The 17,937-nt window shown below is 39.1% G+C and overlaps 1 protein-coding gene across 2 annotated transcripts in view; it reads left to right on the top strand.

The window, feature by feature from the left end:
* The window catches only part of HSD17B12 (hydroxysteroid 17-beta dehydrogenase 12), an 84,455-nt gene that overhangs the window by 27,144 nt on the left and 39,374 nt on the right, over positions 1-17,937 (top strand). For both annotated transcript variants that reach the window (XM_051791740.1, XM_051791741.1), the window contains exons 2-3: positions 5,582-5,628; positions 10,103-10,178. In XM_051791740.1, the coding sequence (XP_051647700.1) occupies positions 5,582-5,628; positions 10,103-10,178 (123 nt within the window). The remainder of the gene's footprint in view (positions 1-5,581; positions 5,629-10,102; positions 10,179-17,937) is intronic.

Raw genomic sequence — 17,937 nt, 5'->3', positions numbered from 1 at the left:
TTTTGTTTTAAGATGTCCTGGCTGCATAAAAAGCAGGTTAAAATATTCTTTCTGGGCCTTGAATATTCACTTCGGTCACAAAACAGGCTGTCATGGGCTGCTGGGTGCAGCTTTTGCCTGGCTCTGGAATGGTGGTCCCTTTTTTAACAGCAGGGAGTGTTAGAAGGTGGAGGATATTTTCTAGGTGACCTCTTATTTGGTAACACAGTGGCTGTTACTTCATACAAGCAAAAAGAACATGTGAGCTCTCCACACCATTGGTGGTACTTTATCCTTTGTGTTGTGGGATTTCTGAAAGATGCAGGTGCCATTGGAAACATTTTTGTATTTACCCCTCTGTAAGCCTTCTTGAGAAGAGTCTACATTTTTATTCCCTAAAGTCATGTACCACTGCTTATATTAATTTTCTAGACTAATGTCACTGGCTTTATGCTCCATAGGCTTGGTCTTCATGGCTTTTTTTAATAACAGTGCAAGATGACACATCTCAATGACTGGTGAGCTTTTTTAACTTTGCCCTGTGTTTGTCAAGGGTTGCCTTGAGTTTGGTACTGGAGAGGAAATGTCGCCAGTGCTTATGAACGGCTTCATATCTGTTGTATATATGACAAAAGCTGTGAAACACTAGGAGGTGAGGTGGCTAGGTGGTATTAAGGTGTAGAGAATTAGTGAATTGTCTGTCGATAACCATTCCAGTAGCAGAGGCTGTGGTGGATGCCTCTGTAGCTGTATCTTAGGTTGAAGAGATCACTGTAAGAGGTCAGAGATGTGTAAGTAAACTCAAAGTGGAGGGTTTTATTGTGTTTTTTTTTCTTTCTTCTCTTCCCACACCATATAGGAAGCAAAATTCTGGCACAGTCATTAGAGCAAAGATGCTATACTATCCTAAGGTGAAGATTTTGATGATTTATGGAAATAATTACATGATATATTAAAGATAATACTGTAATAAAAATGTAACTGCTGATCCGAGTCCTTGTGCTGATGACTTGTATATATACAATGGTAGTTAAAATCTCTACAGCCTACATATGGCATAACCTCCTCCAGCAGTGTGAGCAGATGATGCCCCATACTGCTCTCATTGTTTAGAGACCTTGATACTTCATTGAACATTTGTTTTTGCACACTAACACTGTATCCAAAGCATTGGTGGATTCAGAGTTGCTTATACTAATGTGGTGTACACTACTGGCTAGCGTGAGTGATTATAGATGTTTTATCAGCTTTCCAACTTCTTGTCTACCATTTTGAACAGTGTAGGATCAGTTGGAATGTAAGACTGTTCATGCAAAACTGAAATGAAAGCCAGGACTAGAGGATGAAACCATGTGTACATCAGTCACCCATTATAACAATGATTATACCAGTCTTAACCAAAGTGTCATTATTCAGAAAAACAAGAGTTGTTCCTTTCAGTGTGCTGGACTCACTAGGGCCAGGCTATCTGGACTCTGACTAAGAGCAGGAGCTTTTAGGCAGGTTTTTTGGAACTGAGGAAAGATGATATGGTTTTGTATGTGTTAACTCTCTACTTGTACATATACTAGTTCCAAAAAAGCACATTTTGAGATGGTGCTGTCTAATTATTTTGCAAAATACCTTGTGTCTAGAGCTGCTGAGGTCTGGCTAGTGGTAACTTCCCAGGGTAGAACATCTCCACTTCAATGCAAGTACATGTATTGGTTTACTAAGAGTGAATTGTTTTCAGAGAATGTCATGTTACTGCGTACCTTTCCTTGTTTTCCATCCCCTGACTTCTGGGGCTGTAGAGGAAAAGGTGAAGATGGGTGTTGACTTCTTTGTCAAAAATCAGATGATGCTTCAGTATAAACTTCCATTCAGACAAACATTTACTTGGTGGGCTCACACACGGGCTGCCTGGGCACTCTTGCTTCTCTTCTGGAGACAGCAGATGGCTGAAGTGGGAAGCTACTACAGTTAGTCTGACTACTGAATAAATGTGTATAATCACACTTAGGAGCTGGTGCAGCTTTCTTGTACAGACCATAACTTATGCCTATCTACTTACTTTAACCTTCTTTAAGCTCTGCCAACTGCAGTCAGTTTGTAATTTTTGTTGGAAGGCAGCTGTAGAAGAAACAGAATTCAAAAGCTTAATCAACACTTGGAGTTAAACTAGTTTCAGCACATCAAATTGATAGTAGAAATTTAGTTAAACTGACACAGCTTTGGAGTGGTTAAAACTGCAACATTTGGCTCCAGTATGGAAACTAGAGATGAATGTAATCAACATGAAAATTATAAGTGACTTGCTAATGTGCAAACTTTAGGTAATGCAAAATGTGGAGGCAGCTAAGGTGGCTGAATCTTGACTTCTGTGATGTTGGTCCAATCAGTTGCCTTTACCCCACCTCTTTTCTGTACTTCTACGACATAGGGTCTAAGTTTTGCTTTCTGCTCTGGCAGATGTCTGTCAGGACAGCCTTTCTGACCCACCAAACTACTCACTAGGATCCCATAAATGGGCAGTAAACAGAGCTTCCTGACTGAACTGGGTGCAGTGGGTCAGCAGCAGGACAGGTCTGTGTTAGTGTGTGTTTCCCGTCGCAGTTCACTGGTGCCTCAATGGCCTCTGCACCAGTGCAGCTGCTGATGGGAAATCTATTAGCTTAGAATGGGAGAGAGCAGAGCCAGGTGGCTTCTCTTGAAGGGCCTTATGAAGAGAAGTGTGGCCTGAAAAAAGGTTATACATTGGAAAGCTGTCCTTGTACTGTGTTTGTTCTTCAAGATGGTGTGGTAGGATGGAGCAGAAGACCACATCCTTCTCCACATGGAACCAGTAAAAAAACTATGGTATTAGTGTTGTCTCGTGAGGAGTTCCCTTATTAAGAAAAACTAGTTTCATACTTTATTCTGATCTATGCCTTTACATGCAGCAGAAGCAAAACAGTAATGTGTATTAGCTAGGAGTCTGTTTCTGTAGGTGATAGCTCAAGCACTTTTTTTTCCCTTGTGGGATTTTGTAATTTTTTATCTACATTAGAATTTTTTAAAAAATTCTTCTATTCTGTTGTGGAGGGTACTTTAACCTCTGGACTACAGGTTATTTTAGTCTGAAGTAGGTCCTATAAAGGGTAAAGAAACATCTTTTTACTCAGTCACACATCAGTTAGAAATCCTTGATCTTCAGATTATGTCCTGTGCTCCAGCTGATTCTATTACCATTTACCTAAGCAACGGATTCAATAAATGAGTAAATATCCTTGACTGAAACTACTTGTACTTTACTAAGCCTTTAAAGGGCCACAGGTACTTTTTGGAGTCACTGCCTCGTGGAGCATGTATTGCATTCTTGGCTGCAGTTGCTAGAAGTGGAACAACCTGCAATGTCAGAAAACAGTATTTTAAAATGCTGAGCTTGTTATCTGAGAATAAAACCGTTAAGTCCATAAATCGTGAATTGGAAGGAGGAGAAATGATCTGTAAATGTTATAGGGAATGGCTCTCCTTTAGGTACCTCACTGTCTATAGTGAAGGAAACAACCCCTTTCACCAAGTCACTGAAGTTGAATGTTTTCCAGATTGGGTCAGCTTAGAACTTGTCCAGCTACTGTTGTGAGCCTAAGGGGGAGTGGTCCTGGTATGTGTTTTCACTGTGCTCCTATTTGTTTCATTGTTTTGCTGAAGCAATAATGACTTGTGTGATAATGCGTAATGTGAAATCCAAAATCAGCAAGGCTGAAACTGAAGCTTGTTAGTCCTTGAACTAAAGGGATGGTGCTGTCCTGCAGCACTGTGGTGCTTTTTGGCTGAATGGGTAACGATACTGGTACAAGTTTGGTTGCAGGAAATGGACTCCTGGGAATGTATTCTTAATTTCTTTCCTAAGGTCTGCTTTTTATTGGTCATTTGGACCCTTCCTTTACCTTTATATACATGGATTTATTTCTGTGACAAGACTGTTACTCACACTTCCCTAATGGTGGCTGGATAGGAAGTGGCAAAACAGTGTGACACAGACACTTAGTTTTCTCAGTTCACTGGTGCCGACAGTGCAGCAGCTAGAGCTCTGTTTACTAGCCAGAGCATCCCTGATGTTCAGTGTGCATGCATATCCTTATCACACTGGAGCTATGGCATCTTGCAAATAAACCTTGAAACTAGGGAAGGGATAAATATGTAGGATGAACATATGTATGTACCTTCATCTATGGTCATCTGTAAATCTCAAAATCAGGAACATGCCTGGATCTTTCCTTTTTAACCTGTTATTGAACTATTGCCTTGCCATTCAAGCTCAAATAGGACCTTCACTGGTAGTTTAATCACTTGTTATTTCATCCACTTATTTGTAGCTAGCAGGCACAGAAACTGAAATGGTTACAGCATTTCTTAGCTGTTATTACTCAAACAGAAATATTCAGGCTGCTGTTTGCATGCCAACTGTTATAGGTAATCTGCAAGCAGTAACTAATCAAATCATCTGCAAATACGTCTCCTTCCAGTGCCTCGAAGGGAAGTTATTGCTGAACCCCAGTGCTAGACAGCACTTCTGTCTGCTTTGAGTTTCACTCAGGTAGAGTTTGACCCAGGAGTTGAACCAACACTCATCAGTTCACTCTTCTGAAACATTAAACAAACCCAAGTATTTGGCCATGCCTACATTCAGCATAAGCAGTGGAAGCACAAACCAAGCTCTTCTGATCTGATAGGAGGACAGACAGAAAAATCTGATGTATTTTGTGGCTACTTGGAGAGGGAGAGCAAAGACGGGTGAATGAGGTGAGACAGGAGAGCTAAATAATGTGAGGTGTAGGCATTTGGTTTGGTAAGAAGAAAAAGCTTAGAGAAAGAGGAAGTGGTGCTGAAGGTACTTGCTTAAAAAATAGTTGGAAAAGCAGTTTCTGGATGGAGGAATTGCTGTTTACTGAGATGATCAGCTATTAGTGTGGTGAGAGCCCTGGAATAATCTGTCAAACTAATGGCGTGTTGAGTCACTCAGAGCTTCTCAGCTTGTGGAAAAGAATCCTAGAAAGACTTGAGGCTTGACACAGATCCAGTCACCCACGGGTGAAAAAGTTTAAGCTGTAGAAGCCCAGCTTGCAAGTGATGGCTGGATCAGTCACTCATACTTGCTACCAGTGAGCACAATGGTCATAGGGATCTGAAATCTGCTGGAGAAACACTAACAGAGACCTGTTTTCTATGTCCTAAAATCTGATACCTTTTATTTTACTGTATGTTTAAAACTAAGTTGACAGCTGGTTTAATAATCATAAATGAGCTTTTTTTAGTAAAATGACTTGGAAATCTTAGTCTGCAAAGTTTCTGAAGAAGAGTATTGGGGCAGAGAACTGGCATGAGAAGGGATGCTGAACCCGATTCTTGAAACATGTATTGAGTTCCTAACTCCATCTCTTTCTCTTCTTTCTTGCTTATGGAAAGGTTTAAGTGAGAGTTCTCCAAGGGATTTAATAAAAGTTGTACACTTATTCCAGAGATTTCAACTCATTCTGTCTGGAATGAGTACTTTAACAGCTTACTGATGAACACACCCACTGCAGTTACTGTGAAACAATTAATGTAGATTTGTCTCTCTCTTTTTTTTTTTGTCCAGTGGTCACAGGAGCTACTGATGGGATTGGAAAAGCGTATGCAGAAGAGGTAAGAATTCTTACCAACTGAAGTCTGTCTTGATCCTTGGCAAGATGTCATCCTGTCTCAACTCTGTCAAGCAGCAGATCATATCACCTCACCTTATCTTAACAGATACCTATGGAAAAAGAGGTCTCCTGCCTTACCTTCCTCTGATAATCAGCCAAAAGTTGTATCCCTTTTAGTTAATTTCTTCTATTTGTGAATTATATTTTCAGCCCTTACCTTGCCCTTAAGTTTTTATTTTTAACTTTTTTAGTTGTTAAAATAATTAACCTTTGCAACCCTTGGTATTTATGAGTACTGTCTAAATGGCATTTCTAGCTGCCAGCAGTATGTTCCAATTATTTCCCCTAATTCATGAAGTCTCTGAAGCTAGATTTTACCTTTATCTCTTTTACTGTACTTTTGATCTTAATGGATATGTGTGCTCCAAATATGGCACTGGACTGTATTGCTTAAGACAGAAAGTACCTGTTAGTATAGGGCAATTTAGCCTATAAGCCCAGAGAACATCATGACAGATAATGCTGATTACAACAATTTATAGCAAAAATAACTTTCAACTCAGTATTAGTATCGAAGTAAGCCTGTCTGTACTCATTTTTGTGTTCTCTGAAATACCAGCATGACTTTGTGTGAGATCAGCTGTGAGACATTCTCTTTTTCTTGATTTTTTTTTGTTTGGTTTTTTTTTTGTTTTTTGTTTTGCGAGGACCACAGGGAAAGTTGCATTCCTCTTCATGGGTAGTCCTTGCCCTTTAGATTTCCCATCATTCCTATGTGCCCTGCCACCTGCATCCCCAGCCCTCAAATTCCTTACTTTGCAGAAAGTAGTACCTCATCCTGCTGGATGAAAGGGGAGCTGGCTGCAAAAGGAATTAAGCCTGGTCCCATTAGCACCTGATACTGGCATATTGCTGACAGCTCATACTCACCAAATATTCCAGTTACATGGCACTGAAGCAAATGATGCAACACTTAAATATAACTGCCTAGAGGAACTGGGAGGAGGTCACTGTGCCCATAGCGTAGCACTGTCAGGAGGAAGCCCTCTGGTGTGGGAGACACCCCTTAACATCACGGGAGATTAATTTCAAGATCTGTGTGTTAAGTTACCAGGTGAATAAAATTACAGCTTGCTTATGTTCTCCTGATGTCTCTAAGAACTAGGCTGCTTTTGAACATAACATGTGCTGCTGGCAGACCCCTGCATTCAAAGCCCTATTAGGAAAGCTATCACAAGCATGAGATACTGATGGGAAACAGTGGATGCAAATACTCATTCTTGAGCTATAGAATGAAACACACTTTTCATGAGTTGTATTTATTATTGTTACTTATGTATTTATTTAGAATAAAACACAAATCTGTCCTTTAACAGCTTAGATGGATGAAAAATACTTGATGAAGTTAAGTGTGGATGCAGGATGAAATGTGGAATACCTGAAAAGACTTCTCAGTCTTTAACTCTAGAAATATCTTCAGAAGACTGCCAGCAGAGTCTTGACTTTCTACTGGAAATTCCCTTCGGGTTACTATAAATGCCACTGGCATATAGGTGCTTGGGCCCTGATGGCTGTGATTATAATCATGCAGACAGCTTCCTTCTCCTTGGAGGAATTCTTGACAATTTGTGAGAATTGTAACTGTACATGGAGAATTGCCTCTTTGAAAGTTTGATATGGTCTCACCAGAAAGTGATGGAAGAGCATTATGAGTTTGTGGATTCTTGGGTTATACTCTACTCTGTAGGTTACTTTCCTTTTCCAAGCAAAGAATTGTTTTTACACTCTTGCAGTATTAAGATCTTTATTCTTTTCTCAGCACTGATGTCCTTATCACCAGACCACCCCTTCGTGAAAGGTTTCGTTTTATAAGGATATGGTCAGAAGTCACTATTTGTTGCCACTCTTATCATTGTCTGCTGTTTACTTTTGAAAGTCATTAGTTAAAATTAATCTTAGATGTATGCTAGTGATAAACTAGAGGTTGTGATCCCATTGCACTCTGTAGTATTCTGCTGTGCACATCTGTTTAGTATCACATTTTTAGATTGTCTTGCTATGCCTACTCTAACAAGAGCTTTAACTTTGCTTTGGTGGGCTGTTAATGTCATTCTTTTCCACCCTGGAGAGAAAGGGCTTTAGCAGCAGCTATGTTTTGCTACCAAAGTGGCAATGTGGTAGTCACTAAAATGGTATTAAGGGAATTCAAACACCTACGTTCACTGACTCCATTAGAATGGTGACTCTTGCTTGCATCAATCCTTAGGCTACAGGAGTATCTTCCCAACATTTGCTGCTCTGCATGAGTTTTTATGTTTAGTTTTAAGATCTTCTCATTCAGCTTTTTCAGCACCCTAAGGCCATTGGCCAAAGAAACAAATATACTGGCAGATTATCTACAAAGCAAGTGGGTCTTCCTTGATTCTTATATAAAAACGTAATTAATAACTGAAATCTCAGGGATCATTATCGCTCTTTGGATAATTGTGTTTCCTTTCAACCAGTTAGGTCTCTACCAGTGAAGTCAAAGTGCTCAACAGAAACTGATCTGGTTGCATCAAACTCTTTAACTGAACTTGCTGTTGAGTGCTGTATCTTTTCTAAGTTTGATTACTTTTCATAGTGGTATTTGTTGCTAGTTACAGGGTCTTACCTTGGCCGTTTTATGTGCTCTGTACTTAGAACTCCACTTGCAAATGGGTTTCCATTTCCAGATTTCAGATGTACTTCTCAGAGTGCATCCCTTTAGTGTGAACATGGCAGTGGTTTCTCTCAAGCTCTCTCTTGTGGTGGAAGTTCTCTGAATGTGGTGAGGTTCCACCAACTGGATGGATTGGTATCACTTTACTTCCTTGGCTTTTGAGATAAGTACAGCTGGATACTTTTCCATAAAGTTGAAGTAGCTACTAAAGCAATCTGAGAGCCCAGAGGTCATGACTGCTCAAAGAGCAAACTGCGTGTCAGCAGTCTGGAGCTTGCACCCATGAGGAAGATCTCTGGGGCTTTTCAGCCTCATGGGACCACAGTTATTTTGGATTCTGAGTAGATTACTGTCAGATTGTCCTCACAGATTAAGTAATCAAGACCATCACTGCCTTGATCCTGTGGAATGAGAGTACTGTTATGCCCTTCTCCCCAGTGCCTTCCAAGCCTACTGTTGGCTTTATGAAAAATTTGTTCCAGTGAGGCAGATGTTTACCTGCAGGTGGATGCATTCATCCATTTTAGACAGTCATCCTTGTAACACCATATCATTTCCTTGACAGAAAGCTTTTAAGTTACCAGTAAGACTGAACTTGGCAACTGTTTGTTAGTGGTTCCTGTTGTATCTTTGGTTTCACCACACCTCGCTCTATGTTCACGAGATGTAGTATGAGATTTCTACTGCTTAGAGGTCACACGTCAAAGTGAAGTATGGAGGTCACTGATGAACTTTCTCATACATCTCTCTGGAAGAATCGCTACTGCTTGGGATACTTCTGCTAGAAAGGTAGAGGAGATTAAGTCACTTCAGGTTGTTGCTGTCCTATGCTGTGATGTTGTGAGGTTTCTGGGTCCTTGTGTGATATTTTTTGTTGTTGTTGTTGTTGATTGGGTGTTTTCTTTGTTTGGTTGGTTTTTTCATTTTGTTTTGGGTTTTGTTTGGGTTTTTTTTTAATTTTGGGGGGTTTTTTTTTTGTTTTACCTTCAATTGGAGAGCCATTCTCAACTGCTTCCTAAGGCAGTGAAGGAGTTTTATTGGAGCACTGAGAACACACCTGGTTTTTATATGTGTCTGAAAGGAAGATCACTATGGACTCTGGATACATTTTTTTCTACTTTTCACTGGAACGGGGACTTGTTTTCATTGCAGAGTAATTCAGATATGTAATTGTATTTCTGGAGACACTTTTCAATTGATTTGTTAGATCCCATTTTTAAACTTGTGGCAGTAGGTCTGATTTGATGACCAGGGTACACTCTGGCCACAGCTTAAGTTCCTCAAATAGCTTCCCTAAAAGAGCTGCAGGACTAATTTAACCTTTATACCTATGATTAGTACAAAGTAAGAGTGGAGTCTTACTGAAGGAAAGAAGTATTGAGTTGCAACACAGGTGTTCAAGTGACCATGGATATCTTAACTTGGCATGTTAAACTCCATTATGATAATAATGTCTTTGCTCTGACTTGCAGAGGTGTTGTAAAAGTTCTGTGAAATGTCTGTAGTTGGTTTTCTATTTCATAAATGTGCCTATCCACCTGTATTAGATGACTGAGAAGATAATAAATTTGGTGTGAAGGGAATTGAGTGAGAAATAGCATGAAAGTATTCGTCCTGGTTTTCCCCTTCATGTCTCTTTTAAAATGTATTTTTTCAGACTTGCTGGTCATATATTGCCGTGATGTTTGATGAATTTTGCAATTCCTTAAATTAGGATACTAACTTGGAAGTGATTTATGACTATTCTAATGACTCCTGTTTTGTTTTGTTGCAGTTAGCAAAACGTGGAATGAAGGTGGTTCTAATCAGTCGGTCGAAAGAAAAACTGGACCAGGTTTCTAATGAAATAAGTGAGTTGAAAACTTCTCCTTAAACTTTACAGACATGCTTATAAATAAATGCAGTTGCATGTGAATTTCACACATGCTTATATATATTCAGCTCTGATTTTGAAAAAGGTTTACTCTTGTGCACAGTGCAAATATTACAGATAAAAGTGGTAAAGGCCTTGCAGATTAATTTTATAGGTGTTCATACTTAACTTCTGAGAACAATAGGGCTCAATTCTGGAATAAGTACTCCTAAAACTATTAGTCTTCCATAATAACAGCTTACCAGGCCAAACCAAAATATTACCTATCCACATAGTAGTTGTCTAAAATCATAATAAGCAAGATACATGTAGCCATTATGTCATCTGAATATTCTCTCAGCTTGAAGCAAGTTTGGGCTTCAGCCATAAGGGTGGTTTCTTGGTAACTCAAAAATTGATGAAAACATGTTCCTTATGTTACTTGCTGTCTTATCAAGTATACAAATTTATTGTGAGTAGCTTCCCACTCCTCCCTCTCTTTTGTTTTGTTTGAATAAACTACTCGAAGATTAGATTAGAGAGCTGTAAGCTCTTTTGAGGTGATGATTGTTCATAGTCATAAGAATATAGGGAATGAGTTAATGTGTTTAAGAACCTGTTTCTTCAGGGATTATTTCTTCAGTAAGTGTGTAGTAAATGGCTGTAATGCAAAAATAAGGGAGCAACTTGAGTATTCCAATCACAAATGTAAAATGGATATTTGTACAGGATCAGTTAGGAGAAAGCTTCCTCAAGTCTCATGCTGACAAATGATTTTCCAATCAGAGCAAAGTCTAATCTAACACACAAGCATTCCTTTTCTAATCTATATCTCTTTTATTAAGGCATATTTCATGTAAGGTTATTAGTTTGTGCAGAGTATGTCAGATAAAGTGAGAAATGTAGCCACGTGAAAAGGTTTTGATAAGCAGGAGTGGGAGTTGCGTACTATAAAGTAGGTTTCTCAGCATAATGGTGTTGGGTAAAGAAACCATTAAGATTATGCTTCTGTGTTACCCTTCCTTGTCTTGCTTAGGCTTTCCTAAAATGGTTTGTGTACATAATGCAGATACCTGTTAAAAACTGCTCTCTTTCCAAGGTCGTAAACGTATCATTTTGGCTTAAATTTGTTAAAACTTCCAGTGAATTTTTTAGTGCTTTACTGTAAATCATAATTTAGTAAGTCAAGTCTCAACACACTGTCCTGTAGTAAGTTGTAAGGGGATGCTGAGTGGATGTAAAGGTGACTGAAAAACTCGAGTACTTCAGCTTGCCTAACGGTAGCTGTTGTGCTAGTTCACTGAAAGTCAGGGCATACAGTTCTGTTGATATAAATGCCACTGTCTCTGATTTTTTTTAGTGTCCAATGTAAGATGGCATATGAAACTGTTTTCTAGTCAGAAAATTCTTTTTACCTGTATGTTTAGGTTTTAGAAAGCATTCATTCTTAGAGTGAAGTTGTCATCAAGTTCGATCTTCTGCTGATTTGGAAGTAATTGGTATTGTTCATTAGTATCCTGAATTTAAGGATGTTGCTGCAGTGTCTGGACCTACCTGTGATGCTCTAGTCAATACAGTCACAGGGTAAATGCAACAGTATAGATGTCACTGCTCGGGTAACCTATGTAAGTACTGATGCTTACTGCAAATACGTGAAGAAGCTACAGCAAGGTGGTCTTTTTGGTGTTTCACTGCTGTAGCTGGATGGTAATTTGCTGCATATGTGGGCATGTGCAGTCACGTTTCTTACGGTGCTATATGAAGTTGTTTTGCTAAGTAAAGCTATAATTGATAGAAGTTTCTACAAATATCTTGCTCTGGAATCAAACACGTATGCATGAAGTGACGAGCTTTCTGAAAGAGGTCATAACCCTTTCTGTAACAGTTTGGAAATGTCTTAACTCCCTGGGAGTTAAGCATATGCTGACAAGACAGATAAATCTACTGCTTTGAGCTTTTGTCACTTACATGAGAGCTGCTGGGGGAGTTTTTCAGATTAAAAAAATAGGTACATGTACCTGTGTGAAGCAGCCAGTAATACATAATTACTGTTAGACCTCACCCAAACATTTTTCTGCTTCCTTTCCTAAACCATTCTGAAATGAGATGACTCATGTTGGATTTTCAGGACACTTCTTTTGACAACACTGAGCTACTGAAAAGTATTCCTTGTTCACTGTGGAATATGCTGAAGGATTAGGATAGTCTGCATAATCAAGCAAGCCTGAGTCGCACTTTCAGATCCTTCTAGGTTTTAGCTGGACAGAATTTTCTTGTCTCATGTGGTCTCTGCGGTCTGTTCAGATGTTGTCATATATAAGGTGAGTGACGTTTTTAGTGCGAAGCCTGTAACTACTGGAGTGGTTCCCTTGCAGGCTCCTAAGGTAACTTTAAACTTCCTTATGGTAGTCCCACAATTGTTCTTCAAATTGACATGGGCTTTCTCCTCTTGAGTAATGAGTCTTAATCACTTTAAGGAAGAATAGCTGTTTAACTAATTCCAGTTCTTTGAACTGTGTGATTCTGTGCCTGTTTTCTGTTTCCTTCTTGTTTTGACTGATCAGTCTTGCTTATCCTAGTGAATGGATAGATGGACTCTGCCACAAATAATGAGAGGGCTTTTGAGGATCAGGTGTGTTCGTTCTATTTAAGAAGACTCTTTTCTTCTGCTCTTAGGGTATACTTCTATTTGTAGTGATACCTATGTACAAAATGAAAGTTGCATAACCACCATCATAAGGGAAGTAGTCATATATCTTTCTGCATGTTAAATGCCAGCTGACCTGGATCTGATTTTTTTTATGTGCATATGCACATTAAACTGGCTGAACTGATGTTACAGAAACGGCAGGTGTTCTGACCTTGCGGCTCAGTTTGAGCAACAAAAATTAATGGGTTAATTACAAGTAGTTAAAGACTTTAGAAGACTTTTCAATGTGTCTTCAAGCATGTTTTCAGCTTTCTGTTCCCTAAGAAACAGAGTATAGGACACAGATTGAAGAAACAAATTTGAATTTCCTCTTCAGTCATTGTGGACCCACCATTGTGTGGAATTATCTAAGTTTTATGGAAGCGTATTTGATCTTTTAATCAAGTTGTCATGCACAAACACAGATTATGCAAAATGCTTGGTCTAGTTTAGTTCATGCTGCTTCACTGTTTCAGAACCTTTTTAAAGTGTCTGTTGTAGTACATCGTTTAACACTACCAAAGATTCAGGGAGGATCAGAAAAACTTCTCTGTGAATGGAGACAATTGTTATTGCCACATAACAAGGCTGTTCCTTGATTTTCTGTATTTAATGGGTATGATCCAAGACATCTCAGGTGCTCTGTGCCAGAAGAGTGAATTTGCAGGCAGAAAAGCTTCAGTTACTGCGGTGCTGCTGATAGGTTTGTTCTGAGCAGACTTGAGAACTACTTTGCTGCAATATGTAGAATGTAGTGCAAACCAGACGAGCAGGGAAAACACTTCCAAGAGAATATGTCTATAGGGAAATTGTCAAAAGAATTTGGTATTTCTGTACATTGTTAGCTAGTGGCTTCACAGGACAGGTTGTGGAGCTGTGCATTAACTGTGAGAGCCAGGAAAAAAGCTGTAGCTTAGTAGTGTTCCTACTTGCAAGTAGGAACTAAGTGTCTACTTGTAGGTGAGTGCATATAAAAGCAACGTGGGAGATTTCGAGTTTGTCATCATTTACTATATAATTGAAAACTTTTTTAAAAAAGGAATTTGTCATTTTCTGCTTTAAAGTTGGTGGGTTTGTATTACATACACTGAGGTAATAAAATTAGGTCAAATAAATTCTTTGAATTGAGAAAAATCAATTTTCCAATATATTCTCACAAACAACCATTTATTTGGAACACATTGTCTTTTAAACCTTTCATAGTGTCCAAAACTTTGATTCTGCTACGTGCCTTTCTATAAGAAAAGACAGGTTTTTGCAATTAAAATCTGTGTGGCTGACTGTTTCCTTCCAATATGTTTGCTGAGCTCAGTGTGTAGTGTACCTGAAATAGCTTGGTCCTGGTATTTTCATCTTGAACCCTGAGATTTTGTGTAGATTGTAAACTGATAGCTGTCATGCTTATACTTGTGGTCTCTTGTCTTCTTACTAATCTGGCATGATTTTTGAGTACAAGAATGTGATGTGGTGCCAAACCCAGAAATGTTCTTTTACCATTTTCTAGGCAGGTGGGGTTTACAGGTTTCTTCTGCTTTCTTGGTAACAAGGTAGTTGGCAGCATTCTGAAGCAGACCTGATGCTGACTGCTATGCTTGTGTCTCAGCCCTTGCTGTGACCTACTGCAGCAAATGGGCAATGCCCCCCATGACAAATCTGACCCCTGCAGATGCTCAGCTGCACCTACCCTGGAGCACTTTGCTCTTTAATCTCTGCCCTGTCGCTTGCATTTCCTCCCTGCTGTGCCTCAGTAAATCCTCCTCACATTTTGGAGTTGGCAGGTAACAATATTTGCGTTTGATAGAGGAGGATGAAATGCAGACAAACTCTGTGAGGAAGGGGACATCATCTTCTTACTTTTCTTGCACAGAAGTGACAAGGTTCACTTGCTTGAGCTTAACTTGAAGACTTGAATAACTGAATCTGGCAGTTATTTTGACCTTTTGTGATCTATTTCAAGGTAAATTAATGTGTTTGCAGCCTTCTATCATCTGAGTCAGGTTAAGCTTGACAGAGTTGAAATCCCCATATATTTCTTGAACTTGACAAAATGGCTTCAAATATTTTGGACGTGTTTTGATGCACTGAAATCACCTTTCACATAAAGTTGTAGAATAAGGATCTTTCATTCAAAATGAGCTCTTGGATTTCATCTCTGAAGAAACTTTCCCTTGGATGACGTGAAGAAAGTTCTCCTGATTTTGCCTTTTGTGAGCCAGTTACTAAAGGAGCAGTTGACAGAAACTGTAGAGAACTGACAGAGGATTCAAGACTGATTAATTTCTATTAATTTGTCAATAATTTAAATAGATGAGCCCTGATGTAAAAGAGCAACTGGAAAGGAAGCTTATTTTTAATATATCTTTTTCTTTAAGAAGAATTCTGCTTCTGAGGTTTTGGTTGGGTTTTTTTCCTCCTTAGTCCTTTTTTATCATCTTCTCTTGAATTTTCTCAGTGAAATTTTGCCTGGATTAATTTACAGAAATTGAGCAGAATGCTTAGAGAGAAACACTTGATAGATGTCTTGCAAGCTACAGGATGCAGTTCTTGAACTACTTTATCTCTTAGGAGAATTTTGAGGCAGCAGCATGGTAGGACAAGCCACAAGTGAAATGTTCTGCATATGACTAGTGGCATCCTTGCAAAAGGACTTTGTTTACATATTGACTGTCAGCATATGGAATAACAGACCACTTATCATAGCTGGTTTTAAGGATGAAAACCAGTTTAAGGAAGTTCAGCAGTTGGTGTCACGGGTTCCACATAAAGTAAGCTGGCAAGTTCTAGCAGACGATAGTTTTTCATACCTGGCAAGACTGAGTTAGCCTCTTCCAGAAAGAAGGTACTTGATGTGAACATCACTGCCAGAGTGTTTCTATGCAGTATTTATTCATACTTTGTAGATCCATAAAGCCCAGGAAAAGAAATGTGTAAAGGTTATTTAAATGCGAATTAGGTGCTTTGGGTTTCCTTTTCTGAATGTAAACTACAGCAGAAGTAGCTTTTTCCACACCTCACATACTCTGTATATTGTACCTGTAGGTTCAGGACTAACTCTGGGACCTGCTGGTATCTTGAGTCTTAATGTTTTACATGTTAGGTAATTGGATCAATGGGCACACGACTCACTTGGCACTTTTGAAACCCACACTTTGAACAACCAGGAATTGTCATCTCTGAAAACGTTCAGGGTCAGTGCTGCCTCTGCCTGGCAGTACTTGGGTGGGGGAATAGTTTGCATTTTCTGTGATACGGAAACTAAATGCCTATCTCTGCTAGCAATGTGTTTGTTACACAGGTTTTATGGATGCCAAAAACAAGAGCCCTTGTGCTAGTCTCTGGGCCGTTAAACACCTTCTGTTAACGTGAAAGTGGCAATATATTGTTTGTCATTTTCAGTGTAAAATAAGCAGAATATTACATGAAAAAATAAGTATTAGATTGTTTTTACATTGGATTGGGTGAAAGTCTGTTTTGCAAATCTTTTTTAAGGCAATGGGCAGAAGCTCTATTGCCAAGAGACTTAAAATTAGGCCTTTTAAGTGGCTCTGCAGGGAATAGTCTCTCTCTGGCACAGGAAAGGACTGGATGATGCAAACAGTGCTGTCCTCCTTCTGCAACTTCCTTCTATGAACTTCTGTATTTTAGTCTCATGTCACTTTTTTAGCAGGTTAAGTTTCAATACATCAAGTCGTTTTTATCTGTCAAAGCTGTAAAAATCCCTGATAGACTTCTCTGCTGAGGAGATGGTGATAATTGTTTTATGTTTTTTCAGGAACATGTGTTGGTGAGGGAAATAATGCTAGTTAGTAGCTTTTCATAGAGAAAGGAAACTCAGTTGATTTGTTATGCACAAAAAATTCTTAAAAAAAATAAATCCTTGACTGTGAGAAATAAACAATTTTCAAAATGGTGTAACTAGTGGATAAAAGTAGGCCTGCTGTGTAACTCCTTAAGCATGTGCCACGCTTCCAGTGCTGAGCTGGGTACTATACTAGATTGGGCATTAGATGTGGACTAATTAACAATGTATTTCCTCTCACAAGTAGCACTTTGGAGATCCCTGAAAACTGTGCCTTGTCTGTGTTTGGACTACAATAAACATTTTACTGTGGATGCTGAATTGGAGACATAAAAAATAACGCTGATTTAGCCTAGAAACTTATTTCACCTTTAAAATTTGTTTTGATTCAAATAATTCATGACTTAAATGTCTTTAAATTGACTTGAGAGTAAGGGCACAATTTTTTTTGTTAATTCATAGTGTGACACCTTTCAATCTCTCTAAGTGACCCATAAATTCTTCTTATGAAGTAGTTTTCCTGGTCATTTTGAAATTCTTTCAGTTGAGCCTATATCTGAAAAAAATGTGTTGTGAATTTTTTTGGTTTCTTAATCATTACTGTTCTAGTAGTTGTATGGCTGGAGAATTTAGACTTGTATTTTTCATCACTTTTTACAAATTAATGTTTACATTAGTATACATAACAAGCGTACACACTGTCACAGTCAGGCAGTAATAATGACAAGGAAAAGGAAATGTTACAGGAACTGTTGGGAAATAGTCCATATGCCCTTACTAAAATGAATTAGTAAATTAAAAATAGCTCTCTTCATGCTGTGTAAAAACCAGTACCTCAATGAGTATCAAAAGAACATCTTGAAGGGGGTTGCAAATAACTTTGGGGAAAGAGGAGAGAAGAAATAGGAGTTTGAGGTGCTACCTGCCACACAATAGCAACCTTCCCACACTTCACATTGTGCTTATCTCTGAAACAACTTGGGATTGTGTCCTAGCAAACTCTGTGCAGCTTCAGCCATAGTGGATATTTTGAGGTTGTGGTTAGGAAAACCACACAAGAGCGAAGCGGAGCTATTCTGGGAAAGCATGACTCCCCACGGCACGAGGACGGCCGCACGTGCAGTGTCTGCTGGTGTTGCCCGCGCCGCTGCAGCGCTGGGGTGAGGGGGTGTGCGTGGGGAGCATCAGAGCTGTGCTTGCCTTGCTGCCTGAAATAACGCCGACATTTGGAAACATTGCAATGACTTGACTGTGCAGCCCCCCTGGCTG

This window comes from Manacus candei, unplaced genomic scaffold (genome assembly GCF_025592945.1).
Source record: "Manacus candei isolate 608988 ecotype Guabito, Panama unplaced genomic scaffold, ASM2559294v1 h1tg000033l, whole genome shotgun sequence".
Lineage (NCBI taxonomy): Eukaryota > Metazoa > Chordata > Aves > Passeriformes > Pipridae > Manacus > Manacus candei.
The sequence above is the reverse complement of the archived record's forward strand: the minus strand, read 5'-3'. Positions and strand labels throughout refer to the sequence as shown.